At 49.0% G+C, this 27,999-nt stretch overlaps 1 protein-coding gene across 2 annotated transcripts; it reads left to right on the forward strand.

The window, feature by feature from the left end:
- Nucleotides 1–8,936: 8,936 nt before the first annotated feature.
- GHRH (growth hormone releasing hormone) lies at nucleotides 8,937–27,986 on the forward strand. 2 transcript variants are annotated; one of them, XM_032350719.1, is made up of 5 exons: nucleotides 8,937–9,037; nucleotides 23,907–24,006; nucleotides 24,321–24,425; nucleotides 25,799–25,918; nucleotides 27,848–27,986. In XM_032350719.1, the coding sequence occupies exons 2-5, from the start codon at nucleotides 23,927–23,929 to the stop codon at nucleotides 27,855–27,857; spliced, it is 315 nt and encodes a 104-aa protein (XP_032206610.1). In that variant the 5' UTR covers nucleotides 8,937–9,037; nucleotides 23,907–23,926; the 3' UTR covers nucleotides 27,858–27,986. The 2 variants fall into 2 exon arrangements, with proteins under 2 accessions (XP_032206610.1, XP_032206611.1); XM_032350720.1 differs by lacking the exon at nucleotides 8,937–9,037 and adding an exon at nucleotides 19,725–19,805.
- Nucleotides 27,987–27,999: the final 13 nt, after the last annotated feature.

The raw sequence follows: 27,999 nt of genomic DNA on the forward strand, positions 1-27,999 counted from the left end.
TGGATGGTAGAGATCAAAAAAAGAATTGAGACCTAATCTTACCCTCAAAGAGCTCACTCTTAGAAGACACTAAAATAATTGTAATTGAGGCACACCTGGGTGGCCCAGTGGGTTCAGCGTTGGCCTTTGGCTCCCAGTGTGGTCCTGGGGTCCTGGGATAGACCAGGACAAGGTCTAGGCTTGGCTTAGAGGTCTTTGGCTGCAAGGTCTTAGGCTCCCTGCTCAGCGGGGAGTCAGCTTCTCCCTCTGCTCCTCCTCTTGCTGGTGATCTCCATCTCTCTCTCTCTCAAATAAATGAATAAGATCTTAAATAAATAAATAAATAAATAAGGGGCACCTGGGTGGTTCAGTCAGTTAGGCATCTGCCTTCTGCTGAGGTAGTGTTCTTGAGGTCCTGGGATCAATCCTCCAACCACCTCCAATCCTGCTTCCTGCTCTGTGGGGAGTCTACTTTTCCCTCTGCCCCTGCTCTCTCTCTCTCTAATAAAATCTTTTTTAAATTAATTAATAATTATAATTCAGACAACACCCACTAACTACATACTATGTGAGGTGGAATGGAGGATACAAGAATGTAACAATGTATTTATTCAACAGATATTTATGGAGTCTCTGCCCTAGATTTCCACCTACTATGGAACTGGGAGGACGATAGCAGGTAGGTGGGTCCCTATCCCCACTGCGCTTACAGAGTAACAGTTACTATCTGACACCTCCATTAATCAATCACACAGAGAAATGTATATGAATCAGGAGATGTGTTGGGAAGAAGGAGAAACCATGAGAGAATAAATAACATGGGAGATACAATCAAGACAGGGTGATCAGGTAAGGCCTCTCTGTGGAGGTAATATTTAAGCTAAGAAATAAAGAATGAGTAGGATTTTGCCAGGCAAAGAAAAGAAGGAAAGAGCACAGTAGGATGTGAAAAGGTTGTGGGAAAGGCATGGAGCATAAGAAGTGGGGAGAAGCCTGAAAGGTACAGATATGTAGGACAAGAGTTGGTACTTACCCTTAAAGGGGCTCACTGTGGGGGCGCCTGGGTGGCTCAGTGTGTTAAACCTCTGCCTTTGGCTCAGGTCATGATCTCAGGGTTCTGGGATTGAGCCCCGTGCCAAAGGTTCGGCGGGGAGCCTGCTTCACCCTCTTTCTCTGCCTGCCTCTCTGTCTACTTGTGATATCTCTCTCTCTCTCTCTCTTTGTCAAATAAATAAATAAAGTCTGTTTTTAAAAAGGGGGGGACTCACTGTGGGTTGTGGATGAGGAGGGTCATAGGAGACAGAGATGTTTTATGTGTTGAACTGTGTCCCTCCCCCAAAAAGCTATGTTGGAGTCCCAAACCCCAGTACCTCAAAATATAATCATACATGGAGACCATATAGGGTATTTACAGAGGTAATCACATTAAAATGAAATGATTAAGACATGCACTAATCTGACCAGTGTCCTTATTTAAAGGGGAAATTTGCACACAGATCTACACCCAGGAAGCACACCAAGGGAAGATAGAGATCAGAATGATGCTTCTACAAGCCAAGGAATGACAAAGATTGCCAGCAAGCACTGGAGGCTTAGGGAAAGTCATGAGACTGATTCTCCCTTGCAGCCCTCAGCTTTAAAGATTTTATTTATTTATTTGACAGACAGAGATCACAAGTAGGCAGAGAGACAGGCAGAGAGGGAGAGGAGGAAGCAGGCTCCCCACGGAGCAGAGAGCCTGTTGTGGGGCTCGATCCCAGGACCCTGGGATCATGACCTGAGCTGAAGGCAGAGGCTTTAACCCACTGAGCCACCCAGGCGCCCACAGCCCTCAGCTTTGATTTCAGATTCCTAGCCACCAGAGCTGTGAGAAAAGAAATATGTGTTGTTTAAGCCACCCAAATTTGTGGTGTATTTTTCGGCAGCTCTAGCCAACTAATACAGATGTGCAGGTGCTTTGAAACCTGTTACTCTGTATCCAAGGGTAAAAAATTCCCAGTGCAGCTGCTGCAGGCATAACTGCTTTCTTACTCTCTGGAAGCTCCTGGAAGGTACCAGTTGAGTCTTGCTCATCTTTGTGTCCTGCAGGGCTCCATTAGTACCACAGCAAGGGGAGGAGCTCTGTGCCATGCTTGCTCCTATCCATAATATCTATGCAAGGCACACTGCTTGCACCATGAAAGAAAACGTTGAAAACGATATGGTTTCTGCTATGAAAAAAAAATTTCTAAACTGGATGAACACATGACAGTGTAAACTGCTTCATAATTATTAATTACAGCTGCCATTGATTGCGTATTCACTAAGTGCCAAGCCCTTGACATATATCAATATTCTCCTGCCAATCATTTTATAAGGCAGCTGTAATTACTCTCATTTACAAGTGAAGAAACCTAGGGCTGGAGAAGTTAGGCAACTTCCCAAAGCCTCACAGAGACTATGTGCATAACCAGTGGATAACTATGTGCATAACTATGTGCACTCCCAGCCAACCTGGGCAAGCCAGATGAGCTCCCCAGGAAGAGAGGAAGCATCCGAAGGGACTGAAGTATCTGAGAAGATTTCCTTAGGGAAGCAGTTCAATGTGCATCCCAGATAAGGGACTGGGTTGAATATAGGAAAAGGAAAGTTGAGGTGCAAGACGTGCTTTTCTACCTCTAAGCCTTTGCTTTGTTGGTCTCTTTGCCTGGAATGCTCGCCTCTCCTGGCTTTGCACAAACCAGACTCATTTTCATCCCTCAGGGCTCAGCCCAAATACCATCTTTTCAGAAAGGGCTTCCCTGACCACCCTTTCAAGCTGGTTGTTTTTCCTAAAGATGGCTCCTGCGGGGCCCATACGATAGGCTTTTCTGCCCATGACCACTTTAACCAAGAGCGTACTGTGGGAGAGACTGTGTCAGCCTCAGGCACGGCACTTACCTGGCCTGAAAGTCAGCCATGAAAGAAGGGTGACTAGTAGCAGAGGTGTCTCAGTGGCTCAGTTGGTTAAGCATCTGCCTTCAACTCAGGTCATGATCCCGGGATCCTGGGATCAAACCCCATAGCAGGCTCCCTGTTCAGCGGGGAGACTGCTTCTCCCTCTTCCTCTACCGCTCTTCCTCCTTGTGCTTGCACTCTCTCTCTCTCTCTCTCAAATAAATAAAATCTTTTAAAAGAAGGAGGACGAACAGGAGGGGTAGGAGGGGGAGAGGAAAGGGGAGGGGCGGGGAGGGGAAGGGAAGGGACAGAGGGAGAGGGATGGAGAGAGGAGAGAGGGAGAGAAAGGGAGGGGGAGAATGGGAAGGAGGAGGAGGGGGGGGGAAGAGGAGGAGGAGATGGGGGGAGGAGGAGTAGGAAGACTAGCCCAAGATCAGTGAACTGTGAGAAGTGCAAGCCACGTGGGAGGAAGAGAATCAAGGAGCATCAGTCACCGGATGAGGGAGTGAAGAAGCCATCTGGGAGAGGTGGAGAGATGGGTAGATATATGATAAAGCCATGATGGTCAAATGTTAAGTGTACAATCGAGGTGGTTAGTATAATGTTTGCCACACAATCCTTGCGACCTCGTGTATTTGAATTATTCACTTCAAAGTTTTGGGCAAAAGAATCCTTTCAACTTCGTGTATTTGAATTATTCACTACAAAGTTTTGGGCAAAAGAGAAACAGCCTTGGAAGTGGATTCTCCAACCCCGAACACTTCCACTCACATCGCATGAGCAGAGAAGAAGCTCCCAGCCCAGCCTTTTCCAAATTCCTGGCCCCCAAAATCATGAGCTAAATAGATGAGTGCTTTAAGCCACTAATTTTGGAGGTATAGATAACAGAAATTCTCTAAGGAGACATCTCTTACTTTCTCGCACAGCTGCCTGCCCGTTTCTTGTATAGCATTACCACAGTCTGCTTATTCCTCATCAGTCTCTCCCCCAGTAGAGTGTAACTTCTGTTTCCTCTGCTCCTTCCTCCCAGCACCACTGCCTGACCCATGGAGGTACATAAGTGAATGTTTGTTGAGTGACAACTAAGCCCACAAAAGGGGGCCCTTCTGAAAAGTAACGGGAAGGAATACAGAATTCATGGAGTTGGCGGTGGGGGTGGGTACTAACATTTTTCAGTTGGACTACCCATCTTCCATTTGTCAGAATCTCAGGAAACAGGAAAAGGGAGCCCCTTCTCCACTATGGCAGATGGAAGAGGTAAACACACCCTCGCCTCTGTTCTTGCTGGAGCATAGGTGCTGGATATACTCATGACCTGTCAGAATCCCCCACCCCAGACTGAAGCCAGAGCAGAAATTCCAGCTGTAAAGGTCAGTCAGAGACAGTGGCAAGAACAGAGTAGGGGTCCTTATTCAGAGCAGGTGGTTTTAGGGGGAGGGTGCTAGCCACCTGGCTTTGTTGAGGGGTGGGGGTCCCTGCCTGAGCGCAGTTCTGCAGTGTCCCATCCTTTCCTTCTGCCTTTGGTTCAACACAGGTGTGAAACCAAGGAGCTAAATAAATGAATCCTGAGTGTGGCAGAGCCTGATACATCCAGGACACAGGATCGAAACAAGGGTGGTCTTTCCTCCAGGTGATCTGAACATCTTCTGTGTTCCAGAAAGGTCAGAGACACATTTCTCTCAGAGGCGGCAGTGTCCAAACAGCAATGGAGACTCATCACATCCCGAACTCCTTCTCTGGGACTCCAGGAGCATTATAGCTGGTAACCAACTTTGATTGACAAGCCCTGATTGAACAAGACCTGTTCTTCTCTTGCTTTTTACAAGGTATGAACGAACTCAGGACAGGAGTCCACTCTCAGGTGTCTGAGTCCTATTCCTGTGTTCTAGGATCTCCCAGGAGCAGGTCTGCTGCAAAGAGGAGATGTTCACATTCCAATGCTGGGCTCATTAGAGAGGTCAGCAAAGAGAATTTTCATCAGAAGATGGATTACATGTCAACGTCAACTTGCCCTTCCCAGGAAAACCCAAACACTCTCACCTGTTCTGGAGACCTAAGATCTTCCAAGTCTTGAAACCTGAAAAGCTATATTCAGCAGACATTCATTGAGGGCCATTTGTATGTCAGGGACAAGATCTTGGGCTCTGGTGGTGGAGAGACATAGAAACAAATGAATACAATAGGATATTTTGAGTTCTATAAAAGAAGAATGACCCTACGAGAAGCATCAGACTCTGCCTTTGGCAATCACGGAAGGTGCCCAGGAGTAGGTGACATTCACTCTCCAGGAGGAGATTACAGCAGAAGCAAAAGTCCAAGCCAGGGCTTGTACGTGCAGTTCCCCCCAAGGAGTGAGTCCAGAACTTCATCTCTCTGAAATGCCTCAGTCATAGAAGCAGCACGAACTTCACAGGCATCTAGCATCTGGATGATATTAATTACCTCCATGTTTATTAAGAGCCCCATTAAACTTGACTCTAACCAACAGCACAGTTGGCTCCCTGGGTTAAATCCACACTAAATATTCAATTACACACAGCATAGGCAGAATCGTATTTGGCAGGGATTAGTTCCCTTGTCCTGTGAAGGCACTTTTCCAGCTGAATAATAATGGTGTCTTTTAATTGTGTGATATCTTCCTCTTGAGAGACTTTAAGCCAGAACATCTCCTCAAAGGGAGACAGAAACTGGGTGTCATCATCTCCATTTTGTAGTTGGATGAACTCAGTAAAGAGGTCTGGCACTCGCCACAGAAGCTGGAATCCTACTTCTCTTTCAGGGCCCAGCTCAAATGCCCTCCTCTTTGAAGAGTTTTCAGTACCCTCGTCACAATTTTCCTGCAGGATGTGTAATTGAAAGAAGCTGAGAGAAACAACGAAGCTCTCTCTGTGTACAGAGAACCCTGTGATGGGTGGTCACTCAATCGCCCCCAGCACCCCCCCCCCACCAGGGGGAATGTTTCCACGTCACAGTTGAGGAAACAGAGACATAGAGAAGTCAAGAGATGGGTCTTGGGCTGCACAGCTAAGAAGTATCAGGGTCAGGATTCAAAGCCAGGCCTCTGAGCCCATTGTCTTAAGCACACACAATCCTGGCCCATTTGATCTTTCATTCAACAAGTATTTATTGAGCCCCTACTGTATACCCACGGCTTGCTGGGGATGCTAAGAGTATAATACTTGCTAGGGATGCAGGAAAATATCGTCCGTCCCTGTCTAGCAGGGAAGACAAATTAAAAATCCTTCCACAAACAATTATCTAATTACACATCGGTCATCAGGCAATGTTAGCAGAATGTAACTCAACTGGATAAGACAATTAGCAGGGTGAAAAAAGAAATCTGGTGCTTGGATGGCTCCTTCTTTTCTGTAATTCAGGGATTAGTCAACTCTTCTCTTTTTTTTTTTAGATTCTGTAGCCGAGCAACGCCTAAAGATGCCCACAATTGCTTTGGGAATATCCACAGATCACTTCCCTTTCCTAATCACAGCTTCTCCAGCTGTAAAATGGGAATGAAAAATAACAAACTACTGGAAGCAACCCAAATACCCATCAACAGGGGACGGTTTACATAAATGATGGTACATTTACACCATGGAATTCTCAACCATTAAGAAACATGAGACAACCCAGAAATGCTAGAGATGGATTGCCAAGACATCACTGAGTAAAAGAATAAGGCACAGGATGGTGGGTACAGAATGCTGCCAATTGTGTGCATAAAAAAAGGAGATAAAGGAACATGCTTATCTGTGCATGGGTTATCCCAGCAAAGATGCACAACAAACAGGTAATGGGCCATGCCCCCCTGCCCCTCCTGCTCTCCCCTTCACCTACCAGACAGGGGACCCGGACACCAGAGATCATGGGGAGATCTCCTCTTAATGTATGCCATTTTTACCTTTTGAGTTTTGCACTCTGCATGTAACTTCTTGAAAGCTAAGTTAATCGATTAAAAAAAATTAATACAACACTTTGATGGGCACACAAACACAGTCAAATAGCCCTGCTCACATTCGCCCACCTTGTGATGCTATTGTTGGTTTCAAAGCTGAGGTCAGATTTGGCAGCCCTGGTAAGATCTAAAACAATTAGGACATGTGTTGCTCCTATTGAGACCAGGTAGGAATAAGGGCCAAACAGAGAAGCAAAGAGGAAAATGAAGGAGGAAAAGAGGAGAGAAACAAAGAGGCCATGCACAAAGAGAATGACCCCGGCAGTGAGAAAATCACTATTACTCTAGTACCACCGAGACCACAAGGCAGTTGTGCTACCTGCTTCTTTCTAGCCAGCTGCCAGGTTGCCATGGCAATGTAATGGCCTGTGAAAAGCTTATTTATGATTCCGAAAACATTAAAAAAAAAAAACCCACACTCAGCAAGCTGCAGATAGGCAGCAAGGAGCAGCAAAGGTTCCTGTGTGAAAGGAGGCATCAGAGTGACCTTCCTATGGCTTGAGTTTCCCCCCATTGAAAACTGGTGGGGTTGGCCTAGAGCAGAGGGTTGTAAACAGGAGCATGTATCTAGACAAGGGGAGGGCTAGTTAAAATACTGATTGCTGAGCCCATCCCCAGAGATCCTAATTCAATAGGGCTGGGGTGGGGCATTTCTAACAAGTTCCCAGGAGGTATGAATACTGTGGTTTGGGGACTGTACTTATACTTACAGAAGCACGGTCCTAAAAGCTCTGAAGACCTTTCCAGGGGTGCCTGTGAGGCTCAGTTGGTTAAGTGTCCATGTTTGTCTCCTGTCATGATCCCAGAATCCTGGGATCGAGTCCTGCGTCAGGCTCCCTGCTCAGTGGTCCTATCCTGGCTTGTGCTCTCTCTCTATATATCTAAAAATTAAAATAAAATCTTAAAAAAAAAAAAAAGACCTCTCCAACTTGGATTCCAGGTGCTGTGGGCTCCAGCCCCCATTTGCCCTGAGCACATCCATTGTCTCCATCGGCCCCTCTGTTAACTTAGCAGCTACAATATCCCAAAGGATGGCCCAGCACAGGTTTCAAGGTAGCTCAAAGCACCTAGCGGGCCAACAGCTTACAGGGCAGTTTCCAAGACAGAGGCCAACACCTCATACAAGCAATTGCATGGAAAGATTGGCTTGCATTCCAGCTGTCTTTGCCAGAACTCTCTCATGGGGCTAATTAACTGGGTGAGATAGCCGACAGGTGCCGCTGGGCCAGAGAAAAGGCGGCTGCCACTCAAGACAGGCTGAGCAAGGGCCAGGGCTGGTTGGAGAGGATTTGAAACTGACAGAAGCCAAATCTCCAGCCACTGTAATTTACCAGGTGGGATTCTGATTCCCCCCAGAAATGGAGACAAGAAAACAAATCCAAACACCCAACCCCATCCAACACCAAGAGCATACTGAGTGAGAAAGCTCAGGGTTAGGGTAGAAGCAGCATTGATGACAAGTCCTTCCCAATTCAGGATTTCTTATACATTCAACAAATATTTATAGAGCACCAACGACGCGTCAGATGCTATGCTAGGTGATCCACACACGGGCAGTGAGCCTGAGCTAGCCCGTGACTTCATAGAGTCTACATTTAAGTGAAAAGAGACAGACATTACTCAAAGAATCATCTGATTTAATTGTGTGGTTCTGTAAGTGAATGATCATGTTCTTAGGAAATAATCCTTAAATATTTAGGGGTAAAGGGCAAGATGTCTACAACTTTTTCTCAAGCACTTAAAAAAATAACAATCGTATATATATTAGCTATACATGTAGTTTGTACATATAACTTATATAATCTATCATACACACAGAGAAACAGAGAGAAATTAATAAAGCAAATATGACAATATGTTAACAAGTGTTGGTTCTGGACCAAGAGTCTATGGGAGTTCCTGCAAATTTTCTAAAAGCGTGAAATTATTTCTAGAAATTGTATTTCATTTTATTATTTTGTTAAAGATTTTATTTATTTATTTGACACAGAGAGAGGGAACACAAGTAGGGGCAGAGAGAGAGGGAGAAGCAGGCTTCCCGTGTAGGAGGGAGCCTGATATGGGGCTCTATGCCAGGACCCTGGGATCATGACCTGAGCCGAAAGCAAACACTTAACGACCGAGCCACCCATACGCCCCTGGAAATTTTTAAAAGGATCAAAAAACTACTTGGAAATTGTAATAGTGGTGAGTGCTGTTTTGTTTTTTTTTAAGTACATAATGGTGGGGGCACCTGGGTGGGTCAGTCGGTTGGGCACCTGCCTTCGGCTCTGGTCATGATCTCAGGGTGCTGGGATCCAGCCCCATATTGGGCTCCCTGCTCAGCGGCGAGTTGGCTTCTTCCTCTTCCCCTGTGATCTCTCTTGCTCTCATTCTCTCTCAAATAAATGAGAGAGAGAGAAAAAAAAAAAACTCTCAAAAATCTTTTAAAAAAAATAATAAAGTACATAATGGTGTAAGGACCTAAGAATGGCATGGTTTGTTTTAGACTGGGAGGTTAAGGAGAGCTTCATGAAAGCGGCAGGTCTGAGCTACAGTCTGAGCCGAAGTTGACCAGGAGAGAGAGAGCTGCCTTCCCAGCAGAGGACAGGGCTCCGGCAGAAACCTTGTCATGGGAAAGAGAGAGCACATGGGAGGAACTGAGAAAATGGGAAGCAGCCTCTGGAGCAAGGGCTGCCACACCCCAGCAGGGCTCGTGCCTGTGGGGAGCTGGGGCTGGTGGCAGGGGACAGGCTTTCAGAAAAGGGGCTGCTCTTCTGGCCCAGAGAGGGATCCGAATTATTTCTTCCCTGCCCATTTTGGTTTATGTTCCTGTGTATCTTCCTGTGGCTTCCCTCCAACCTCGGTTCTTATGTCTCTGCTCGAATGCGGCTCCCCAGGTCAGGCCCACAATGCCGGTAGCGTGTGGCACCATGATAGGACAGCTTCTCACCACCACTTGCCTTTAGGGCCATCTCGACCCCCAATCCCTGGTTGCCATTCATCAATCAGCACCTTTACCTGCCATAGAGAGAACAACGGGCTGTCCCTTAAAAAAATTATTTCTACCATTTGCTCCTTGGACCTCAGGCAGTGGGCTCCATCTGCCGATGGCTCTGTGCAGTTCCCACCTGCCCTCTACCCTCCGCTGGTGTCCAGAGAGCGCCCACAGTGCCACCTCTTGGATTTCCTTCCAAGTCAAGTGCGACCCTGGGTGCCCGGGAAGCATGGATCTTTGTAATAAACGCTCCATGTCTCCATGGGTTTGTTCAACTGAGTCATCCAAGCGTGTTGTTGATACAGGGTAACATCACACCAGATCCCGAAGCCCAGGGCGTGAGGGACATTTCATTAGGTGTTCGTTGGGCCAGAGAATTTGGACCATGAAGGGAACGTTGAGATCTTGGGGTCTCACACCCTCGCGTTCATTGCAGAGCAGTTCAGAGAATGGCAGTAACTTGTCCAAGGTCACAGAGCAACTCTGTCGAGGAGCTGAACCCGGAATCCAGGTTTCCCGATGCTGAGCAGAAGGGCAGAGTCCAGTTAGTAAGGCAGTTAATAAACAATCTGCAGGACCTCCCAGGAGCCAGCGTTCTGAATGGCAGCAGAGCTGTCCTCTGCTTTGAAGTGAGCAGTCGGGAGAGCCTTGGTGGGAAGCGAGCCCCAGAAGTTGGTCTTGTTGCATTTTGCAACTACTCGTTGTGTTATTTCTAATCTGTTTGGTTTCACTTTAGACCCGGTTCCTATTTCACATTTATGACTAAAGGCCTTTGGGCGAGGAAAAGGGAAGTCAGAAAGAAGATTCTTTTCTTTTGTACTCAGCAAATCTTTCCAGACCGTTTTTTCCCTCCCTTTATAACATTTCCTTTCCAGAGCCCTGACAAGCTTCTCAAATCTACATTTCCAATCCCCTTTTCGCCTTCTCTGTAATTATCTTGGGAAAATGTAAATTCCTTATCATGACTTTGTGACAATACCGGCTCAAGATAAGCAAGCCAGGCTTCTGTTCTGAGGTCCTGTCAAATTGCCCTCAGTAGGTTCACTTAATAGGAATTATTGTTAGATTTTTTTTTTAAGTGTGATAATGGTATTGTGACTATGCTCAAGAAAGAGCCCTTATCTTTTCGAGATTACATACTTAAATATTTATGGGTGCAATGATAAGAGGACTAGGATTTGCTTCAAAATATGCTAGTAGGGAAAGATAAAGAAAAATACGACTCCCTTAATATACTGTTTCCTACCACCTTTCTCTTGCAAGTTCTTTTTGCTGCGTCTTTCCCATCCTCCCACCCCCAGTCTATGAATCCATTTATTTTGTCTCTGGGGATGTGCTTTGCTTCCTGGAGTCTCCCCAGAGAAGACAGCATGGAGGCTGAAGCCGAAGAGGACCAGGTACAGAGCACCTGGGTGGCTTAGTCAGTTAAGTGTCTGCCTTTGGCTCAGGTCATGATCCCACAATCCTGGGATTGAGTCCCACATCAGGCTCCCTGCTCTGCCCCTCTCCCCCACGTACGGTCTTTCGCTTTCTCTCTCTCAAAAATAAATAAATAAAACTTTTTAAAAAAAGAAAAAGAAAAAGAAAAAAGAGGTTCAAGTTCAAAGTCCTGAGGCTCCACCCTGATGAGCACAGTGACCAAAGACAAGACGTTTATGTGTCTTAGTCCTGGTTTTCCCATCTGCAAAACAGAAGTCGTGCATTGACAGCAAACAATGTTCTTTTCTAATTATCTTCTGGACCACTGTTTCTGATTCTGCTGCCACGTGCCCCACAGTGTGCTTCTCTCGAAGATCCCACCCAGAATCCACAGCTCTGGCTTCCTTCTCCTCACTGGCCCCTGGCCCAGCTCCCACCTCCAGACTTGATTCAACCACCTGTTACATGCTTCCTTCTGGAAGCCCCTTGAGTCCGAAAAGCTCACTGCGTGCAGATCAGAGCTCATTGCTCCTCCCCACAACCTGCCCCCGCCCAGAGTACCCAGTACCCAACCGCCCCCCAGCCCCCAGCTCGTTCTCAACATCTCCGCCTCCTTCACCTCCTTTGTTCTTTCTACCCCCGGCCCAGTGGTCCCATCTTCCAGACCCCTCTCCAATCCAGCCCCATGTGCTCCCCACCACCTCTTTGCTGGGTCTTGGCTCAGACCCTCAGAACCACAGGCCTGAACGGCTGTCAAAGCGTCCTAGCCAGGCTCCCTCCCTGTGGCCACTCTGCTTTCTAGTACCCCCACCGGGCTGCTGGCTCAAAAGCCTCCCATGGGGCTCTCTCCCCCGAGAAGAGAAAAGGCCCACATTCCGAAGCATGGTATTTGACACCCTGCACAGCTGGGCCTTCACGCATTGTTCCAGAATCATTTTCTATATTGCCTGCCAAAGAAGTTGCAGGCCTGGGTTTCTCAGACTGTGCTCTCTCACGCCTGCATCAGAATCATCCCAGGGTCCTGGTTAAACATGTAGAATCCATGGGGTACCTGGGTGGATTGGTCAGTTAAGTGTCCTACTTTTGATCTTGGCTCACAGTCGTGAATTCGAGTCCTGTGTTAGGCTCCACTCTAAGCGTGCGTGGAGCCTATTTAAAAAAAAAAAAAAAAAAAAGCAGAACCCTGAACCCTAGCCCCAGACCACTGAAAGTGGGGGTCCAGGTGCAATGCATGCAAAGCTCCAAGGACCTTCACTCTACCCACACCAGACAACTTGTCACTCACTGATCATGACCGTGCCTCCTGGCCTCTGCTCTCACTGTAGTAAGCCTTCCTTCCCTTCTCCTCACGGCCCAGCTTAAATGTCATCTCCTCTGCCGCCTTTGCTCTGCCCTAGCAGAACAGATCCCCACTCATTCTGCTTCTTTAGCACGCGGCACACACCTCTCCTACAGACCGTAGGTATCGCGCCCTATCTGGTTATCTGTTTGCCGGCCTTCCTTCCTAGATAGAATGAAATCTCCACCACAGTAAGTCCACAGAACACCTGGAGCCCCCAACCCAGGGAACGGCCCACAGCAAACACTGGAGAAATAGCTATTGATTTGAATTGTATCTTACCATTTCTTGGCTCTTGGCTACCAAACGTAATGCTTGGCACCCAGCGGGCATAATTACATTGCTGTCTGATGGATGAATTATCAAAGGATGGATGAAAGCCTGAATGAATGATGAAATATGCAAATAAATTAGTGATGAATTTTCACCACTGATTAATATTCTGAAATGCTCATGGCATGCCTGAGTCTATTTCTAACCTGAAGAAGGATATGGGAATTGGGTCAGATGTAAGCCTGGGACTTCTGGTTCCAAGCTCACTGGGGAAACCACCAAAGTTCGGATGTTAATAAGAAATGTAACTATCTCCAAGACAAGCGCATGTGAAAAGTGCAATGCCACCATTGTCACCGGCCATGGGAAATCCTTACTACATTTATCACTCCACCTCACAGGGTCCACAGAGACCCTACTGATACTGCTCAAAGGGAAATCTGATACCTGTTTAGGGGAGCTGGCAGAGATCAGCCTTAAGATGCTAAGGCTGGGGGCTGGATGAGTGAGGGGTGCAGGGTGGGGCGGGGGGGTAAGCACTGCTCCAGGGCCCCGGCTCCCCCATTTACTATCTGAATGAGATCTGAGAGTTATCCAATGGCTCCAACCCTGAAATGCCACCACTTTGTGCTCCTGACCCTTAAGGTTATTGAAGGAGATCGCGTATGTTATATGACTAGCACTTAGTTAAGCATCAAAGAGATATTACGGCTATAGTTTCAAGATCCAGGACAACTGGCTTCCTATAAGGGATCTGGTGGGGGTGAATGGGGATGACACAGGGGCTGGAGTGACAGAAGTTAGGCAGGAAGCCAGGTGTCAGCCATGGATTAGGGGTGGATTCTGGGGTTTAGAGGAGAGTTCCAGTTCCAAGGGTGAGGCTGGGTGTGGAGGCTGATCCGCATTCCACCTCCAAGGCCTCGGTGTTCAGGGGCCAGATGACACGAGGTGGGGAAAGGTCAGGCGGACGTGGCCAGACTGGAAACTTCTACCCTGGAGAGAGATCAGTGGCTCTGCTTCTGGTCTTTGGACCTGACTCTGGAGCCCAGGTCTGCTGCCTCCAGGACTCATGGAGCTCCGATAGCTGCATTAGAACTGTGGAGGGGAAGTGATGCCACAGCCTGGCTCTGACACTGGGCACCCAGTTCAGATGGGAAATTGGAAACTGTGGAGTCCCAGACAGGCTGTGGGTTTTTCCTGTACACAGTCAAATAATGGGAACTTCCTCTGGCTGTGTCTGCAGGTCTTATTGTCAACTAAGTTCCTCCAACTCAGATTCCAAGGGAGAAGGGGCCTCCCACCAGAAAGACGCCCCCTCCTATGTTATTACTTGATGAGTCAGGCTGGAGGAAACCGCCATATGGTAGGTTTTCTCCCCTGGGCTTTCTCCTGGGGATCCTGGGGCGGGGGCTGAACTTGCCGAACACACAGCCTTCCTTAATTCGAAACACAGCTGAGAACCCAGGGCAGGATCCGGGCAGAAAAAGACAGGTGGTCCCAGTGGCTGAGGAGGGGGCCGCCTGACAGAAGTACTTGCCCGGGACCCCTCGGTGCTCCTGGATTTCACCGCAAACAAAACCCCTCATCTGGGGGGGACATCTGGCGGTTGTAGGGAAGCCTGACATTCCCAATGACTGGGGAACAGCGACACCTCCTGGCTACCTGCGGTAACGGCCCTCCTCCCTGTTTAGAGAACCACGGGGCCTTCAGAGACCATCTTAGGAGCCTGACGCCTTTAAAAACCTGGAACAAAGAGGATTTGGCCTCTGATTCAGTCTGCGGTGGAGTCGAGTTTCTGCATTTCTAACAAGCTCCCTGGAGATACTGATACTGCTGGTCTAGGAACCGTACCTAGATTAGAAAGCTTTATGTATTTCAGTTATATCTCACTAAGGCTGGGAAAAGAAAGCTTTAGGGGGCTCAAAAATTCATCAGGTCTGGTTGTAGACATCCCAAGTGTCTCAGGAAAGGAGACACTTTCACATATAAAATCAGCTGACCACAGCACAAGACCAGGAGGGAGGAATAGGGTATGGGAATGCTTCTTGGAAAGGTGGGATCCAACGAGGTCTTTTAAGGCTAGTCACAGGGCGCCTGGGTGGCTCAGTTAGGCGTCTGCCTTGGGCTCAGGTCATGAATCCGGGGTCATGGGATGCTGCCCCCCTTGCATTGGGGTGTGGGGGGGTCCCTGCTCAGCTGGAGTCTTCTTCTCCTTCTCCTGCTGCCCCTCCCCCTGGCTCATGCTCTCTCGAATGAATAAATAAAATATTTAGAAAATAAAATAAAATAAGGATTGGTCAGATCTGCACCGGGGAGAGCTTGCCTCCTGTGCCACCTTGCCTGACACCCGCACTGCCTCTACCAACCCAGAAAACCAACCTGGTTAACATTCATAATTCCCTTGGGGCAGGCCCAAGGATTCCAAGCAAGGGGAAAGTTTAAAATACTTAAGGGAGTGACATTTCCAAGCAACGTAGAATTGCTTAATTGATTTGCTAAATGCAATCGACTCCCCTCTCCAAAAAAGCTCTCCTAATGACCTTCCCCAATACAGACTCTTCCAGAAAGAGATGAACTTCTGATGGTTATTGGATCACCAACCAATCACAGGCACTTCTCCTTGTGTAAGATATGAAGTGGGAGAAAGGACCCCATTAGCCCCATTTTACAGAAGAGGAAACTGAGGCTCAGGAACGTAAGGTGACTCTGCCTGAGGCCACTACCCTGGTTTCTTCACCCTGACATAACACTCACGAGCATTCATGCGACAGCTCCTGCTGCTGATTCCATAAAAACAGGCCTAGAAGGCACACTGGGTGGGGAGTGTCAAGGGAAGCCGGGAGTCTGGGGTCCAGGCCTCCCCTTCCCGGCACACTGGCCTTGGGCTGGGAATGCTGCCATCATCCAGGGAGGGCGATGAAAGCAGCTTTTACAAAGCAGGTTCTGAGGCCCTCAAACAGGCCCCCTTTGTCAATTTCCTCTGCCCTTCTCTCCCCCACAAACCCCCCACCATGACCCGTCCCCCACCCCACCCCCACCCCACAACCCAGGCCCACCGCCCTCTTTGAGTGGCTGGCTCCAACACACTGGAAATTGACCACACAAATGCATGGCTTGTCTCTCCAGGCGGAGCCTCTCTGCCCCAGCCTTTTGGGGCCTTTTAGAGCCTGCCTTTCTCTGGGGCTCTTTCTTTCCACAGCTCAAGTCCCCAGCCCCTAGCGCAGGCATGATCGCTAATTAACTCTGGGTTAAAACCGGTCCTGGGAAGAAAGCCTGTGGCGAGCAAGGCGTTCCCACCGCCTCTCAGAGGATAAGGACGATGGGGGTGGGGGGCTAGGCTCTCAAGGGGTTTGAGAATATACTACAAAAGAAGCCCATCATCCCAGAAGGCTCCGGGATCTCCTCACCACCACCTTACCCAGCTTTCCGAGCTCTGTTTATTCAGAACTCCTGTAACAGCCGCCTCTTGCGACGTGTTTCCAGTACTTTTCAGACATGTTCTGATCCTCACGATAAGCTGCCCTTTCTGGGTGGACAGATAGTATCACCTCCATTGTACAGATGCGATAACCGAGGCCCAGAGAGATTAAACCCCTCGCCCAGAATCACAGTTTGCAAGTGGCAGAGCTGCGTTTCCAATCCAAATCCATTTGCCTCCCAAGTCACGCTTCTCTCTGGTCCTGTCTGATGCTCTCCTGGCTTCGCTCTGACTTTTCCTTTCTCTCCATTCTGGGAACATTTCGTAGTGTGTCTGTCTCTGGATCTCCCCACCTGAAGTAATTACTCAGCTTCTCACACACCTGCCCCCTACAGCTCTCTGAAGACAAGCATGTGCCATTGTCCTTGAGCGCCCAAGAAAATGTCCATCCCCCTCCCCTAAGGTTAGAAATAGGACCAGACCTTCGGAGACGAACGAACACCCAGTGCAGCGAGTTCTGTGAGGGCCTAATTCAGTGCTTCAGAGGTGTTTGTGGGATAGAGAAAAGCTCCTTTCAGAAGTGCTTGAGGAGCTCTCCATGGCAGCTGGCAGGAATGTAAATGTCACGGCCACTTTGGGAAATAGTTTGGCGGTTTCTTTAAAAAGCTAACCATGCACTTGCCATGGGACCCGGCAGTTCCACTCCTGGATAACCACCCAAGAGCAACAAAAAAGCACACGTTCGTACAAAGTCTTGCACACGAGTGTTCACAGCGGCATCTTTTCATAATAGGCCCTGAAATAAACGGAAATCAGCCTAAATGTCCTTCATATGTAAACAAGCTGTCAGACTTCCGTACAACGAAATGTCACTCTGCCGTAAAGTGGAAAGGGCTGTGAACACTTGGATCAACACGAACCAATCTCAAAAACATGAGGGTGAGTGGAAGAAGCCTGACACCAAAGACTACATACTATATGACGCCATAATTCAGTTGAACTTTGTAGCAAAGGAAAAACCTATAAAGGCATGAAGCAGAACTGTGGTTATCTGAGTCTGGGGTTGGAGTGGGAGTTAATAGCAAATGGGCTGAAGGGAACTTGTGGGGTGACACAGGTATTCTAAACAGGGTTGTGTAATAGTGGCATCATTTTATAAACTTACAAAAACTTGGGACGCCTGAGTGACTCGGTTGGGTTAGCGTCTGCCTTCAGCTCAGGTCATGATTGCAGGATCCTGGGATCAAGTCCCGCATTGGGCTCCTTTCTCGGTGGGGAGCCTGCTTCTCCTTCTACCTGCCTGCCTTTCCCTTTGCTTGTGCTTGTGCTCTCTCTGATTAATTAATTAATTAAAATTTTTTTTAAAAACTGACAAAAACTCATTGAACCATAACGTCAAACTAGTGCCTCTCAAGGTGTGTGAATTATACTTCAATAAAACTGTTAAAAGTTTTTTTTTAAAAAGAGTAGAAGAACTGGCAGGCCAAGGAAGGGCCTTAGGAGAACATTTGCCTGGTGCAGGGCACTAAATCTGGAAGCGAGAAAGCTCTGCTCATGTCCTGGCTCTCCCCCTGTCCAGTTAGGTGACCGTGGATAAGTGGGTCACCCCTCCATGTCTCTGCTTTCTCGTTTTGTTCCAAGTACAGTAATGACAATGGTAAGAGCTCAGTCTTGATGCTCACTCTAGAGCAGGTCCGTACCCGAAGCCCTGGCACATTTAATCCTCACCCAAAAGCCTTATCAGTTGAGCCCTATCATTCTCACGTTACAGATGAGAAATCTGAGAACAAGCCTGAAGCCTCAGCACAATGCCTGGCCAGCGGCCAAGCTCCAGCTGAGGTTGAACATCGATCCCCATGGCTTCTCCAGCCTGTTCCCTGAGCCCGTCGTCTGCTCTCTGGCCTGGTGTCTACTCTAGCTGCTCACGTCGGTGCGGCCCCCACCTTTTGTTCCCTGAGATAGCTTTACTGTATTGGGGCTGGGGGGCTCCCCACCGCTCGGTCTGCCCACTCTTAGTCCCACTTTGTGCCCAGCCTGGCTCAGTCCCTGCTTCTGTGGGGAAACATCCTATGTGTGCTCTGTGCCAAGAACCCGGCGCAGGGCAGGCTGAGAAGAACGATCACAAAATCCTGCATGGAGGCTCCTTCAGTAACCACCGGTTCCCCCCAAGGGGCCGCCAAAGGGAGTCTTCACTTCCCCTGCTTCAACCGGAGCAGTCTCATGTTTTAAATCTGCTTTATATACTGCACTTCCGTTGAGGATTTCCAAAAAGGGGCACCTGGATGCCGCAGGGGGTCAAGCCCCGACTCTGGATTTCCAGTCAGGTCATGATCTCCGGATCCTGCTTGTCACCGGCTCCCTCTGCCCCTCCCCCCACTCACGCGGTAGTGCACACACACTCTCTCTCCCTCTCTCTCTCAAATAAATAAATCTTTAAAAAGGAAGAAAAAGATTTCCAGAGAAAGATCTATGCCTTTTTTTTTTTTTTTTTTTTTTTTTTTTTTAAGTTTGAAAGCTGCTCTCGGAGGCCTGGAGGGTAGAAGTAGCTTGCTGAGGGTCAGAGAGGTCGCGACTGACAGACCCAGGAGGGGCCGCGGGTGAAGCTTAGCGCTCCTTCCGTTCCTCCTCAACAGCCGCGGGGGACACGGGCGCCCCTGCCTCACACGCTTTGATGTCATTCTTGAGGATTCTTCAGCTCCAGGCTCACAGAAGTCTGGAAACACAGCAACCCTCCCAAGGTTTGCCAACTCTTTCCTCTCACTTCACACATTCCGAGGCAGTTACCCGTTCGTGGCCGTCTTGACACCTGACAGCAGCTACTCCCCCAGCTCGCTGCCTCAGCTGGCGTAAACCGAATAAGGCAAACAAACAGTGCTCCTCGCTAAGGAGCTATGCTAACGTGAAATAAAGTTGCACAGAATTATCTCAACTTTTTTTTTTAACATTTTATTTATTTATTTGACACAGAGAGAGAAAGATCACAAGTAGGCAGAGAGGCAGGCAGAGAGAGAAGCAGGCTCCCCGCTGAGCAGAGAGCGGGGCTCGATCCCAGGACCCTGAGATCATGACCTGAGCCGAAGGCAGAAGCTTAACCCACCGAGCCATCCAGGTACCCCCTATCTCAGCTTTTTAAAAGGCACATTTAACTCAGAGAATAAGTGAACCCTTGGTGTTTCCCTGAGATGATTACTCCAATTACTAGAGAAACGGCATTTTACTCTCCGTTCACCTCAGAATAAGATCATAACTTTGTGCTCTGGCCATTCCTACCAGAATAAAGGGAAAGTTCCATACAAGTCTTCATTTGCAAGGGGAAAAAACCTCTTCGCCCATTAGGGTTTGTCAGTGTGATGCTACGAACGGTCTTCTGGTTGACTCGTGGGTAATTGATTCTCTGACGCGGATGACGCTTAGGAAAATGAAGGTATAAATGGTGGGAGCGCCTCGCAGCTCCTGAGCAAACGCCGAGCCCGGGGTCCAGGGAGCTGGAACAGTGCCTCACAGCAGAGGGACACCTGCCACATCGGAGGTGAGAGATGGTGACCCTGGGGGCTGGGGCTGGATGGGGCAAAAAGGTTGACCTTCTCACCAACTCAGAGAAACCGAGTCCAAGAGGGCCACCACCATCCTCTTTGCCTGTGAACTAGTAAATACACGCAGACCCCCAGTTAGGGGCTCTGGAACATGCTTTGGATGGTTGGCGCCACTTTGAGATTGTCTTGGATCGGTGGTGTCTCAACCTTGGGGAAGCGGCCGGCAGGCAGGCAGACGAGTTCCCAGTGTCCGTTGGCGGTGGACAAGGTCAAGGCTCCCCCGCACAGGTGTGCAGGCAGACGTCTGAGGCAAGACATGAGCTGGCTAGAGTCGCCCATCTACAAGGGGGTTCTGCAGATCAGAAAGGAGCCAAGTGGCTATGCCAATCAATACTGCCCATCCTATTGCTCCGAACCCATTCAACATAATTGCCTGGAAATTGATAACGTTTTGCTTTTGCTCAATGGCAGCTGCGCTCCTTACTCAAGGTTTCAGATGCAATTATCTGCCCTTAAAGCAAGGGCTCCATTACCCCTCGCCTGTCTCTTGATACATGCTTGGAAGGTTCAATGTATTTGTGCCTTTCACCATAAGCCGCCTCAAACCCTTTCTGGAAGGAGGTGGTGGTGTCCCTCTTCTGAGTGACAGTGCAAGAGGCTTCCTCATTAAAAACTTAGATCTCCTTCCATTTGGAAAGCTGTTGCTGAAACATTTGATAAACCAGACCAAGAGGTCAGTGCTTCAACGTTTTTAAATTACAAAGCAGAATGTTTAGGAAAGGGAAAAAAGATTTTCTTCCTCGGGGTTCAGAAGTGGGCACTCGAGACTGTCATTAGATGAAGCCTCATCTGCAGGACTCTTGTGGCATTCTTGGCACAGAGGCTGGCAAGAGGTGCCAGCAAATGTAGATCGAGTGCTCATTTATCCCGATTCCAGATGACCTCAAATAGATCTAACCACAGAATTCATTTGTAAACACGGCAGAAAGCTGATACTCATAGCGATAGATGATAAACCTTAAAATGCCCTTGGAGCCATCGAGGAGTCTTTCGTGATTTTCTTGGATTTGTGCTCCACTTAATTCCCTGGAATTCTGTCTCTGGAGACGGCTCATGTAGAATACATCTGGCAGGAGTTGTTTTATTCTTGGTGATACAGTCTCTACCCTTATGGAACCATAAGCGAGGTCATTCTTGTTGTGTCCCAACTCTGTCCAGAGCAACTTTGTAATGCTATGGATTGGGTTTTCCTAGCCCAGAGGTTGTGATGGCATCAGAACCCATCCCTGGGGTACATGGTTTGTAGCAAATGTTGTGCCTCCAGACAACAGGGTTGCTCAGCCGTGTTCTGAATAAGCTGGGGGTTACAGAATTTACTATGACTTGGCCCCCCAAAGTCTGCCCTCCTATCTGGTTATTTTCAACTCCCTGAAACCCCTGGATGCGCATAGAAAAGGTGCAGATGTTCCTGTTTGTCTCCCTTTTTTTCTTCCCTAGAGACCCCATGAGAAAGAACAAAAGCTTTCCCTTTTTTTCAGAATGCTTCCCACATGCAGGTGATGAATTCTGCAGGGCCCATGAATAGGGAGTGCTGTGAATAGGATATTGTATCTGGGAGGCTGCCTCGAGGGGCGGGAGGAAGGCTGCTGGCCTGGGGACTGTGAGGCCATTCTGAAGTGCCCACTCCAAAACTAATTTGAAGGAAGACCATGGAAAAAGACCCTTTCCCCGCTCTGGGCTCATTTCCTCAGCTGTAAAATGAAGACCGTGATACCTGTTTCAGAGGTCGAACATGAGGTTGGGCTGTGAGGACCAGGGGGGCACAGGGGCTGGGGGACCACAAGAAAAGGTGCTCGTGTAGGACTCATGTCAAGGGGCTCTCTTCACCTCCAGAGATCTCCGTGCTTAGGAAAGTTCATTGCTAGAAAGACAGCCTGGACCGGGCAAGGAGAAGGGAGGGCTAGATGAGATATGGCGTGAGACGGAGGACAGAAGACTGAGATCCTCCGTCTGGGGAGCAAAGGGTTTTTTCTGTGGAGGAAGGAGCAGAAGCTGCGGTGGCCCAGCAGGTAGATGTGGGCAAGGGGTAGAGGGCAGATGTCACGTTCTCATGCTTTCTGTAGCCCCAGTCCTTATGAGGAAGGTAGAAGCTCAACACACCTTTGCAGGACAAGGGACTTTGCACTTGACATGGTGAGAAAAACTTCCCAACAAGAAGAGCAGGCAGGCATCAAGAGAAACGAAATCTTGCCATTTGCAATGATGTGGATGGAACTAGAGGGTATTATCCTAAGCGAAAGAAATCAGAGAAAGACAATTATCATGTGATCTCTCTGTATATGTGCTGCCGAAGCGAGCACTCATGTGATCTCTCTGATATGAAGAATTTAAGAGGCAGGGTGGGGTGTTGTTGGGGGTAGAGGGGGGCAATGAGACAAGATGGGATCTGGAAGGAGACAAACCATAAGAGACTCTTAATCTCACGAAATAAACTGAGGGTTGCTGGGGGGTAGGGGTTAAGGATAGGGTGGCTGTGTTTGGACATTGGGGAGGGTATGTGCTATGGTGAGTGCTGTGAAATGTGTAAGTCTGACAATTCACAGACTTGTACCCTGGGGCTAATAATACATTATATGTTATTTTTTTAAAAAATGCTGGCTGAGAATAGTACATCCTGGTTGAGAGGTAGTGAGCTCCCTGTCACTCACTGGCGGACGGCATATGAGCAGGAACTGGAGGATTGCTGGTGGCGGGAGGGAGTGGTGGGGGTGCACACCAAGGAGGGGCTGCTCCCTCCAGTTCTGGAGGTGCAGGGTCTCAGGCTGTACTGAGCCATCTCTACAGATGGTTCCCTGCGTCTCACAGTGTGCCTGGTTTAGCGAAGACCTTGGTGTCTGGTACAAGGGACGTGATGCCCTAAGAGGGCAGGTAAGCCCAGAAAAGGAAAGATGATCCTGCCAGAGCTGGCCCTGCCTGCTGGAAATCACTCTTGAACAGGCCAGGAGAGAAAATGAAAGTCACGGGGTGATGTTGGGAAAGGAGGGGTCCCTGCCCCTCTCTGCACTGGCTGGGCCCCCACATGGGCCTGTAGCCCCATGGAGTAGATATCCTGCTGAGGAGGGGGCGTAGGAAGTGCAGAGACCCAATTCCTAGGTAGCTGAGTCACCCCAGCTTCGCTGTGGGCAGGTCTGAGTTGCCAGGTGAGGCTCGGCCCCCCCGCTGAGGCGGGCTTTCCCCCCTGACTGCAGAGCACGATGTCAGCAGGCCCCAATTAAGGGTAATTACATGATCTATTAGATGACTCTGTCGCACTGGCTCCCCAGGCTCCCTGGTCTCTTCTAAGGCTAAAATCCTTTGGAGGAATGGAAATGTCTGGAGTGAGATGTATAGCTTTCTCTTCCCTCTGACTTCACGCAGAACAGAACAGGACGGGAGCCCTGCACCCTGAGTGAGTCTGATATGAGGTCACAGCAGCAAGTGTTTTGGAGAATTCCTTATGTTCCAGGCTTCTCTCATCTCATCGAACCCTGACAAGGACCATATGCAGTCAGTATAACAGACTCCATTTTATGGGTAGGGAAACTGAGGCCCAGAGAGGAGAAGCCACTTTTCCTGGTCCACACAGCTAGCGATGGTAGAACCCAGCTATGAACTGAGAGATCTGTGGGACTCAGAGCCTGAGCTGCTGTCGGTGCCACAGTGGATGTGGCTGACTTAGACGACCAGGGGAAGGTTCCCCTATCCCTTGCTGAGGCCTGAATTCCACCAACAATGCCTTACATTGGGGAGGATATTGGGGCAATTTCCCAAATATCATGAATTTTCCATCCAACACTGTGGAATCAGGAGGGTAGCTAGCTTATCATGCCCATTTTACAGATGCAGAAAATGAGATCGGAGCTCGTGACTGGCAAAAGCAGGACTTGAACCCAGGTCTGTCTGATTTCCAGAGTCTGGGTCCTTTTTCCTATCTCACAGCTTCCAAAGGACAAGGACTAAGGTTTGCATAGAGCCAAGCTCAGGGCTGGGCCCTGCCAGCGAAGGGCATCCCCGTGGCTATGGCTACACTTGACCTTCTCCTTCTGTCATTGTCCAGGGGCCACCACAGGGGTGAAGGATGCTGCTCTGGGTGTTCTTCCTGGTGATCCTCACTCTCAGCAGTGACTCCCACTCTTCCCCACCGTCCCTGCCCCTCAGGTAAGCCATCCTGCCCCCAGGGCCCATGTCCCAATGTCCCCAAACTATCCCTGCAACCTAGTGGGGGATGTCTTAGGGAGTGCATAACAGAGCTCTAAGCTGGCCTCCAGCCAACTCCTCAGCAGCCCCCCCACTGCCTGTCTCAGGGGTCTGCCCCTGAGTTCCAGAGAAGCCTCCCAGTCTGGGTCCTACCCTCTCTGGGGATGACAGGGCAACGGGCAGAAGAACCTTACAGGAACAGGATGAGTACAGCTCCCGGTTTCCTCACCTGACCCTGCCACCCCACCCTCTGACCTCCGACTCCTTCCATATAGAGTCCCTCGGTATGCAGACGCCATCTTCACGAACAACTACCGGAAGTTGCTGAGCCAGCTGTCAGCCCGCAAGCTACTGCAGGACATCATGAGCCGCCAGCAGGGGTAAGCAGACGGCCTGGGGATTTTTCCCTATGTCTCGATGCATCAGAGGGTGGAGGGACATTTGGTCCCTCCCTTTGCACAGCATCTATCGCTTCCAGATTTGCCTTAGCAGCAAGGCCATAATGTGAAGCCCTAGCTTCCCTCTACCCACAAAATGATCGCTGAACACCAACTGTGCTTCTTCCCATGCAAGTCTCCCATAGTAATACTGACGGTGGTTAACCATTTGACATGATTCTGTGGTGGAAACCAAGGCTCTGCCCTGGGACATTTCCCTGCCCTCAGGACAGAGCTGGACTCACAAGAATCAGCCGTTCTCCCAGTTTCCTACCTGTAACAACCTTATGAAGTAGGCGCTGTTGACTCCCATCTCACAGCACAGTTAAATAGCGTCCAAAGGACACACACCTAATAATGTCGGATCAAAAGAGCCTGACATCACAGCCGGTACCTTTTGTTATTTTGGAAAATTTCCACACTTACAGAAAGGTCACAGGAGTAATATAATGGACTTCCACATCCCCTCCCCCGCCTTCAACAATTACTACTGTTTTATCCTATTTGCCAATACACCCCACAAACACAGGTGCACGTTGTTTCACTGAACCGTGTGAGAGTAAACCACAGTCATCACAACCCTTTACCCTTAAATACTCCTGCATGGTGCCTGCTAACAGCTAACAAAAGAAACTTCTCGGACATAATCACAGCATAATTAGCACTTAGTGTACATATATGCATTTCACCAGTTTTCCCCCAAATGTCCTTTGTAGGGATTTTTAAGTTTCCTGATCTGGGATCCAATCCAGGATCGTGGGTTGCACGGAATGGTCCTTTCTCTTTAGTTTCTTTTACTCTGGACAGTTCTGGAGTCTCTCATGACATTGACATTTTGTGTTAGTAAAGACCAACTATTCTTTATAGAACGTCCCTCGTGTTGGATTTGCCTGATGTTGCGTCGTGATTAGATTCCGGTTACACGTTCACAGCAGTGATATTGGGTCCTTCTTGGTTCACCGTATCAGGAGGCAGGTGGTGTCCATCTGCCCCATTACTGGTGATGGTAACTTTAGTTGCTTGGTTAACGAGATGTCCGCCAGCTTTCTCCTCCGTCCAGTTAATACTTCCCCTTCATAATTATTAAGAAATCTGTGGGGAGATACTTTGCAAATACCCGTACTTCTTCACTACTAAGTCCCTCCCTCAATGTTGCTGAGTCTGATTTAGTTTGGTGGAAGAGTCCACACCAGATTTTGGAGGAGGCATAGGGACCCACCTGTTTTGTTTATTTACTTCACCCTGGCCTTTCCCAGGCTTCTCTACATCCTACCCAAAGAGCAACCTCAACTGTTGCTCTTTTTCTAATCTACTAGCGAGAAAAACTGGGAGCAAGGAGCAAAGGCACGGCTCGGTCGTCAGGTGGACAGTATGTGGGCAGGCGCAAAGCAGATGCCCCTGGAGAGCACCCTGGCGGCCATGTTGCAGAAGCAGAGGTAGGAGTATGGGTGTGCGCATGCGTGTGTGCGGTCCGGGACCTCAGAGGCTTCCTTCCCCGTGGGCTGCCGGGAAAAGGGAAGGATCTCCACCTCTCCAAAGGCCTGGGGCTCTGCCAAGCAAACTCGGAACTAGGTCCCTCCTTACACACATCAAGAACTGGAGGAAGGGGAGAAAATGCATGCCAGAGACTGGATCTTGGCTACTGTTGTTTCTCCAGCGTGAAGCAAGAGGCCAGGCTCAGAGTCTATGTACGAAAATTGTTACATACTCAGTAATGCCAGGATGGGAGCAGGGACCTGAATTTTAGCCAGGGTCCCAGGTAGTTCTGATGTGGGCGATCTGACAGGCACACCCTGGAACCCTTGGCAAGTTCCCCAAACTATAAAGCCAAGGAAATGCCAGCCCCTCCCAACACCCTCAGGCAGACTAGCATGGGCAGCACTCATGAGAAGGAAAGATGAGGACGACAGATGACAGTCGTTCCTCCTGTCACTGACCGTCATGGTTCCACTGGGTGTAAGGGAAGATCAGGAGTGAGAGCTCTCGTCTTACAGAGGAGGGAAACTGAAGCAAAGCAGCTGGTCCCCAGACCTGTTTGTTTCCCTCCTTCACAGGGAGCTCCACTTCACAAAGTTTCTCAGGGATGACATGACTGTTTGTGGAGAAACTCTGCTGTATTTTGGGGGCTGGTTTGAAACTGTGAGCACAAACGTGTCCCAGCATGGCTCTGCCAGTCACTTCTGCACCAACCTATTAAGCAAATCCTGTTCCCAGCAGAGCTCTCCATGTGCTTCCTCACCTTCTTCTCAACCTAGTTAGACACCAAGAGCCCAGAGATCTCACCAACTATAGCCTGTGGAGACACAAGCAGCAGGCAGATGGGCGGGCTGCAGGAGGGGCGAGAACCAGCCCAGGAGGCACACAGCAAGACGGCTTCCTTCTTTCCCGTTTGGTGGAGGGAAGAGGAGCTCCAATCACCTCTAAGGTCCCTAAGACTAGAATTCTAAGAATAGTGCCTCCCCACAGCCACTCATGCTAAGATTGGGTCATCATTCCGGGCCTTATGGCTCCTGTCAGGCTCCAGTGGGTAGGGTGGAGTGTCCCCAGGGAGGGCCAAGTCCCAAGAAAACAGGCTTTGTTCCTGCAGGTTAAAAGCCAGAGACTTCCCAGAGCCGCAGAGCAGGAGGGAAAGGGTCCGTAGACTGCTCCAACCATTGTTCCCCCTCCAGCTCGAGGGCTGCAAATCCCAGCATCTCTGGGAGGCGGGGAGGGGGGCTAAGGAAACAACAGAAGAATGAGTTCTCATACCTCTATCGTCAGAGGAGAATGATTTGCAAGATGGCCCATTTGTACACCCACCACATGTTATGTACACCTCATGGCCCTGTGAGGAAATTGAGCTTCAGAAGTACCTGTTCTCCTGTCCCTGGAAAAGTCATCCGATGGCTACTGTGTGCCAAGCTCTGGACTGAGGGTACAGCAGTGCCTAGGTCAACAGGGGTCCCTGCTCTCATGGAATTTACTTCCATACTGCCTCACTGAGGCAGACAGAAATTATGCAAGCACCTGAACATTGGATTATGTGATCTGTGATAAATGGTAAGAGATGTAAGGGGTATGGTTGAACATATGTTCGGGAAGGAATGACCTAACCCAATTCTGTCTGGGGATAAGAGGTGGCTCCTTAAAGGGGAAGTAATTGATCCAGGATGTCAGTAGGAGTGGGTTGGCAGAGATGGGGCTAGGACTGGGTTCACTCTGCTGGAACGCATGAGATCCTTCCCTTCTTCCCACATTGCCTCTTCTGGAACCCAGAGCGCTTGTCCTGATCCTGGTGTGCCTATCACCCTAGTTCCACATGTCTTGGCCAAACTCACCCTAGCTTTGGTCTCCTCAATTGAGTTTTATCTTTCTTTCTGCAACAGGAATTCCTGAGGATGAAGATACCACCTGTGTTTCCTGCTACCGGCAGCCAAAAGACAATCATATCCAATGAACCCTATTGAATTTCTGACCCATTTTTTCCCTCATAAATACAATAAAATTCCCCCATACTGGTCTGCATCTCAATTTCCTT

This window comes from Mustela erminea, chromosome 7, assembly GCF_009829155.1.
Source record: "Mustela erminea isolate mMusErm1 chromosome 7, mMusErm1.Pri, whole genome shotgun sequence".
NCBI lineage: Eukaryota > Metazoa > Chordata > Mammalia > Carnivora > Mustelidae > Mustela > Mustela erminea.